This window comes from Physeter macrocephalus, chromosome 9 (assembly GCF_002837175.3).
Source record: "Physeter macrocephalus isolate SW-GA chromosome 9, ASM283717v5, whole genome shotgun sequence".
In the NCBI taxonomy this organism is placed as follows: domain Eukaryota; kingdom Metazoa; phylum Chordata; class Mammalia; order Artiodactyla; family Physeteridae; genus Physeter; species Physeter macrocephalus.
The window spans coordinates 24,120,039-24,128,019 of NC_041222.1; the positions used below are offsets into that span (position 1 = coordinate 24,120,039).

Genomic DNA, 7,981 nt, shown 5'->3' on the forward strand with positions numbered 1-7,981 from the left:
AGTATGGTACTGGCACAAAAACAGAAATATAGATCAATGGAACAGGATAGAAAGCCCAGAGATAAACCCACACACATATGGTCACCTTATCTTTGATAAAGGAGGCAAGAATATACAGTGAGGAAAAGACAGCCTCTTCAATAACTGGTGCTGGGAAAACTGGACAGGTACATGTGAAAGTATGAGATTAGAACACTCCCTAACACCATACACAAAAATAAACTCAAAATGGATTAAAGACCTAAATGTAAGGCCAGACACTATCAAACTCTTAGAGGAAAACATAGGCAGAACACTCTATGACATAAATCACAGCAAGATCCTTTTTGACCCACCTCCTAGAGAAATGGAAATACAAACAAAAATAAACAAATGGGACCTAATGAAACTTAAAAGCTTTTGCACAGCCAAGGACACCATAAACAAGACCAAAAGACAACCCTGAGAATGGGAGAAAATATTCGCAAATGAAGCAACTGACAAAGGATTAATCTCCAAAATTTACAAGCAGCTCATGCAGCTCAATATCAAAAAACAAACAACCCAATCCAAAAATGGGCAGAAGACCTAAATAGACATTTCTCCAAAGAAGATAAACAGATTGCCAAGAAACACATGAAAGGATGCTCAACATCACTAATCATTAGAGAAATGCAAATCAAAACTACAATGAGGTGTATTTATACAATCCAGTTGTGATCCTCAAACCAGTCAGAATGGCCATCATCAAAAACTCTAGAAACAATAAATGCTGGAGAGGGTGTGGAGAATATATACAATGGAATATTACTCAGTCATAAAAAGAAATGAAACTGAGTTATTTGTAGTGAGGTGGATGGACCTAGAGTCTGTCATACAGAGTGAAGTAAGTCAGAAAGAGAAAAACAAATACCGTATGCCAACACATATATATGGAATATATATGGAATCTAACACATATGCTAACATATATAAGTGGTTCTGAAGAACCTAGGGGCAGTACAGGAATAAAGACACAGACGTAGAGAATGGACTTGCAGACACAGGGAGAGGGAAGGGTAAGCTTGGCCGAAGTGAGAGAGTGGCATTGACATATATACACTACCAAATGTAAAAGAGATAGCTAGTGGGAAGCAGCCACATAGCACAGGGATATCAGCTCCATGCTTTGTGGAGCACAGGGAGGGTGGGAGGGAGATGCAAGAGGGAGGGGATTTGGGGGTATATGTATACATATAGCTGATTCACTTTGTTATACAGCAGAAACTAACACAACATTGTAAAGCAACTATACTCCAATAAAGATGTATTAAAGAAAAAAAGAAAAAGAAGAAAAGAAACACTAGGCACAGGACTGAAAAATGGAATTCATAAGAAAGACTGTACTGAACAATGAAGTACAGGAGGCTTCATCTAAGCTGCTTCTATAGTTAGGAAATAAGTGCCTACTTATCCTAGGGGGAAAATGAGGATTCTTCTTTAGAAAACTAAACCAGAACAACCTCTAGATACTGATACTTGGAGGTTGCTCCAAGGAAAATGGCAGCCTACCAAAGCACCTTTAGGTGAAGTCCACCAGGAGTCAAACAATCAGCTTTTTAGTGTCTCAGAAAAGCAGGAAAAATTTTTATGTCCAAAGATAAAGTGCTACGTAAAATAAGAAGAAAAGAAAAAGCTCTTGGAAAATAAATATTGTAATAGTAGAAATAAAGAACTCAGTAGAAAGAATTGAAAATAAAGCTGAGGAAACCTCTCAGAAAATAGAACAGAAAATTAGACAAGCAATCCAAGAGTCTTCCATCCAACAGAATAGGGATCAGCAAACTTTTTCTTCAAAGAGCCAGACAGTAAATAGTTTAGGTTTTGCAGGCCATATGGTCTCTTGTTGCAACCAAACAACTCTGCTGTTGTACTATGAAAGCAGCCAAAAACAGTACATAAACAAATGGGGCAGACAGCAGGCAAGATCTGGCCTGTGAGCTATAGTTTGCTGACCCTTGCAATAAAAGAATTAAAAAAAAGAGAGAGAATAAGAAAAAACACAGAAGAATAAATCATCAAATAAATTATTTAAGAAAATTCCCAGAACTAAAACCATGAGTTTTTAGATTGAAAGGGTCCAACACAAAGCACATCATATCATCAAACTTCAGAACACCAGGATAAACAGATCACAAAAGTTCCCAAAGAGAGAAAAAAATTGGTCTTATACAAAGATAATGAAACTAGATGATATCTGCTTTTTTAAGAGCAACACTAAACTAGAAAGCCTAGAAAGCCTTCAATATTGAAAGAGAATTCTATACCTACTCAAAGTAGCAATCACAGGTGAGGGGAGAATAAAGGTGTTTATCAGACACATAATAAATTAAAAATTTACCTCTAAGGTACCCTTGAGAGCTACTGAAAGATGTATTCCAACAAAATAAGAGTAAGCCCAAAATAAGGAAGACATGATAGCCAGGAAAAGCAGGAACCCAACACAGGAGGAGCTGAGGGAAGTCCTAGTACAACAGCTGTGCAACAAGCCTAGAAAGTGAGTCCAGATTGGAATTGGAGGAAGAAGGGATTCAGGAAGGAGTCTTTAGGATAAAGAATGGAAGTGATGTATTTGAACATATGAAAAATATTGACAGCATGTGGCAGAGATGTGGAGCACTTAAAAAAAATTAACTAAAAATACACAAAAACCCAGGCAAAATAAAAAAGTGAGAAAAGTATTAACTCCAAAAGAAGTAAAAGGACAGCTAACATGATACTTAACAGTAAAAAGAGGAATCCATTTCCTCTAAGGTCAGGAACAAGACAAGGATGTCCACTCTTAGCACTTTTATTCAACACAGTATTGGAAGTCCTAGCCACAGCAATCAGACAAGAAAAAGAAATAAAAGGAATCCAAACTGAAAAGGAAAAAGTAAAACTGTCACTATTTGCAGGTGACATGATACTATACACAGAAAATCCTAAACACGCCACCAGCAAACTACTAGAGCTCAATGAATTTGGTAAAGTTGCAGGATGCAAAATTAATATACAGAAATCTGTTGCATTTCTATATACTAACAACAAACTATCAGAAAGAGAAATTAAGGAAACAATTCCACACACCACTGCATCGAAAAGAATAAAACACCCAGGGATAAACCTACCTAAGGTGGTAAAAGATCTGTACTCGGAAAACTGTAAGATACTAATGAAAGAATTGAAGATGATACAAACAGATGGAAAGATATACCACGTACATGGATTGGAAGAGTTAATATTGTTAAAATGACCATACTAGCCAAGGCAATCTACAGATTCAGTGCAATCCCTATCAAGATACCAAGGGCATTTTTTGCAGTACCAGAACAAATAATTTTAAAATTTGTATGGAAACACAAAAGACCCCAAATAGCCAAAACTATCTTGAGAAAGAACAGAGCTGGAGGAATCATGCTCCCTGACTTCAGGCTACACTCCAAAGCTACAGTAATCAAAACAGTATGGTACTGGCACAAAAACAGACATTTAGATCAATGGCACAGAGAGCACAGAAATAAACCCACACACTCGTGGTCAATGAATCTACAACAATGGAGGCAAGAATATACAATTGAGAAAAACAGCCTCTTCAATAAATGGTGCTGGGAAAACTGGACAACTACATGTAAAAGAATGACATCAAAACATTCTCTAACACCATATACAAAAATAAACTCAAAATGGATTAAAGACCTAAATGTAAGACCAGAAACCATAAAACTCCTAGAAAAAAACATAGGTAGAACACTCTGACATAAATTGTAACAATATTTTTTTGGATCTGTCTCCTAAAGAAAAGGAAATAAAAGCAAAAATTTAAAAATGGGACCTAATTAAACTTAAAAGCTTTTGCACAGCAAAAGAATCCACTGGCAAAACGAAAAGACCCAAACTACTGAATGGGAAAAAATAGTGGCTAATGATATGACCAATAAGGAGTTTATATCCAAAATACGATAAACAGCTCATACAACTCAACATCAAAAAAACCCCAAACACCTCAATTAAAAAATGGGCAGAAGACCTAAATAGATATTTTTCCAAAGAAGACATACAGATGGCCAACAGGCACATGAAAAGATGCTAAACACTGTTAATCATCAGAGAAATGCAAATTAAAACTACAATGAGATATCATCTCACACCTGCCAGATGGCTCTCATCAAAAAGACCACAAATAAATGCTGGTGAGGATACGGGGAAAAGGGAACCCTCGTACACTGTTGGTGGGAATGTAAATTAGCATGGTCACTGTGGAAAACTGTACAGCAGTTTCTCAAAAATCTAAAAATAAAACTACCATATTACCCAGCAATTCCACTGCTGGGTATATGTCCAAAAAAATCCAAAAACACTAATTCAGAAAGATACATGCACCCCAATGTTCATATCAGCATTATTTACAATAGCCAAGATATGGAAGCAACCTAAGTGTCGATCAACTGATAAATGGATAAAAAAGATGTGGTACACACACACACACACACACACACACACACACACACACAGGAATACTACTCAGTCATAAAAAAGAATGAAATTTTGCCATTTGCAACAACATGGATAGACTTAGAAGGTATAAGTGAAATAAGTCAAAAGATGGAGAAAGACAAATACTGTATGATATCACTTATATGTAGAATCTAAAAAAATAAAACAAACTAGTGAATATAACAAAAAGGAAACAGACTCACAGATATAGAGAACAAACTGATGGTTACCAGTGGGGAGAGGGAAAGGTGGCGGAGCAAGATAGGGGTAGGGGACTAAGAGGTACAAACTGTTATGTATAAAATAAATAAGCTACAAGGATAAATATATCCTTGTACAGCACGAAACATAGCCAATATTTTATAGTAACTATAAATGGAGTATAACCTTTAAAAATTGTGAATCACTACGTTGTACACCTATAACTCATATAATATGGTACATCAACTATATCTCAATTAAAAACAAAAAACACTAAACACATTTAAAAAGTCATTAGAGTGAAAGTGACATTCTAAAGGAAAAAAAGCAAAAGGCTGTAGTGTCTGTCACTATTTGGCTTAGCAAGAAACAATATCTTTATAATCAAAATAATGAGATATTGATCATTAATTTAACCAGAAATTATGATATATGTAATCATAGGGGGGAAAGGAATTAGGAGAACAGGGTGGAAAGCTAGATCTGCATCTCCTATAGCAAGAAGTGAAGAGACTATGCCTAAACCTGATTAATTAAGAAATACCAGTCTACACATGGTATTTAGGAATAAAGAGCTAAATACCAGGGAAAATGGCCAAAGGATTAAAAGTAGTTTCCTAAAAGTAGCACTTGGAGATAGAGAAGGGTAGGGTTCTAGAAGGCTTTTAATTTTACTTGGCTGTTAACTACGTAAATATATGACTTTCAAAAATTAATTTAAAATAATTAAAATTTATTACAAAGTCAATAACTAGCAAAAAATATTTGCAACACTATATTACTGTAACAATCTTATAAACAGAAGACCAATATCTTAAAATTATAAGGAACTCTGACAAAAGACAACAACATAATATAATATATGCAAGGGACATGAACAGGCAATTCACACAAAAAACATTACTATCCAAGGTGCATATAAAAAACTTTCACCCTTCAAAGCAATAAAAGAAAAAATCCAGATTAAAACAACAAAGCAGTGTTATTTTAACCTACTAATTAGCAAAAATTTGAGGAATGAGTAATACTAGTGTTGTAAAATGCATTCATTGTGAAAGTGTAAGCTGATATATCATTAAAATTTTGGTGATATGTATCAAAATCTTAAAAATATGTATGACATCTGATTCAATAATTCCTGTTAAAAATGCATCCTTAAGGAAATAGTTACAAATACATATAAAAGGATTCAGCGACAAGGGTATATATTTTAGCAAAATTTCCTTAAGACTGTCTTTTTCATACTGATTTACCTGAAACAATAAAATAGCCTTACCTGAACCGTACGTCCTGCGTTGATATGCTCTTCATGCAACTTGTCCCAGATTCTGCACCTCTGATACTATATGAAAGAAAGGGGAAAGGTACTGAATTTTTTTTTTAACACTAAGTGATTATTCCCAATTTACCTCAGAAAATTACAGGAAAAGATCTGTAAAAAATACAAACACATGGAGGCCAAACAATACACTACTTAATAACGAAGTGATTACTGAAGAAATCAAAGAGGAAATCAAAAAATACTTAGAAACAAATGACAATGGACACACGACGACCCAAAACCTATGGGATACAGCAAAAGCAGTTCTAAGAGGGAAGTTTATAGCAATACAATCATACCTTAAGAAACAGGAAACATCTCGAATAAACAACCTAACTTTGCACCTAAAGCAATCAGAGAAAGAAGAACAAAAAAAAACCAAATTTAACAGAAGGAAAGAAATCATAAAGATCAGATCAGAAATAAATGAAAAAGAAATGAAGAAAACAATAACAAAGATCAATAAAACTAAAAAATGGTTCTTTGAGAAGATAAATAAAATTGATAAACCATTAGCCAGACTCATCAAGAATAAAAGGGAGAAGACTCAAATCAATACAATTAGAAATGAAAAAGGAGATGTAACAACTGACACTGCAGAAATACAAAAGATTATTAGAGATTACTACAAGCAACTGTATGCCAATAAAATGGACAACCTGGAAGAAATGGACAAATTCTTAGAAATGCACAAGCTGCCGAGACTGAACCAGGAAGAAATAGAAAATATGAACAGACCAATCACAAGCACTGAAATTGAAACTGTGATTAAAAATCTTCCAACAAACAAAAGCCCAGGACCAGACGGCTTCACAGGCGAATTCTATCAAACATTTAGAGAAGAGCTAACACCTATCCTTCTCAAACTCTTCCAAAAGATAACAGAGGGAGGGACACTCCCAAACTCATTCTATGAGGCCACCATCACCCTGATACCAAAACCAGACAAAGACGTCACAAAGAAAAGAAACTACAGGCCAATATCACTGATGAACATAGATGCAAAAATCCTCCACAAAATACTAGCAAACAGAATCCAACAGCACATTAAAAGGATCATACACCATGATCAAGTGGGGTTTATTCCAGGAATGCAAGGATTCTTCAATATACGCAAATCAATCAACGTGATACACCATATCAACAAACTGAAGGAGAAAAACCATATGATCATCTCAATAGATGCAGAGAAAGCTTTTGACAAAATTCAACACCACTTTATGATAAAAACCCTGTACAAAGTAGGCATAGAGGGAATTTTCCTCAACATAATAAAGGCCATATATGACAAACCCACAGCCAGTATTGTTCTCAATGGTGAAAAACTGAAACCATTTCCACTAAGATCAGGAACAAGACAAGCTTGCCCACTCTCACCACTCTTATTCAACATAGTTTTGGAAGTTCTAGCCACAGCAATCAGAGAAGAAAAAGAAATAAAAGGAATCCAAATAGGAAAAGAAGAAGTAAAGCTGTCACTATTTGCAGATGACATGATATTATACATAGAGAATCCTAAGGATGCTACCAGAAAACTACTAGAGCTAATCAATGAATTTGGCAAAGTAGCAGGATACAAAATTAATGCACAGAAATCTCTGGCATTCTTATACACTAATGATGAAAAATCTGAGAGTGAAATTAAGAAAACACTCCCATTTACCATTGCAACAAAAAGAATAAAATATCTAGGAATAAACCTACCTAAGGAGACAAAAAACTTGTATGCAGAAAACTATAAGACACTGATGAAAGAAATTAAAGATGATACAAATAGGTGGAGAAATATACCATGTTCTTGGATTGGAAGAATCAACATTGTGAAAATGACTCTACTACCCAAAGCAATCTACAGATTCAATGCAATCCCTATCAAACTACCACTAGCATTTTTTACAGAACTAGAAAAAAAAATTTCACAATTTGTATGGAAACACAAAAGACCCCAAATAGCAAAAGCAATCT

The 7,981-nt window shown here is 34.8% G+C and overlaps 1 protein-coding gene across 21 annotated transcripts in view; it reads right to left on the reverse strand.

Moving 5' to 3' along the window:
• Positions 1-7,981, reverse strand: part of STX17 (syntaxin 17) — a 179,791-nt gene that overhangs the window by 152,033 nt on the left and 19,777 nt on the right. For all 21 annotated transcript variants that reach the window (XR_003681184.2, XR_008618194.1, XR_008618192.1 and 18 more), the window contains one exon: positions 5,972-6,037. Coding sequence is in view for 6 of the 21 variants with exons in the window: in XM_055087071.1 (XP_054943046.1) it covers positions 5,972-6,037 (66 nt within the window). In the remaining 15 variants the exon portion in view is untranslated. The remainder of the gene's footprint in view (positions 1-5,971; positions 6,038-7,981) is intronic.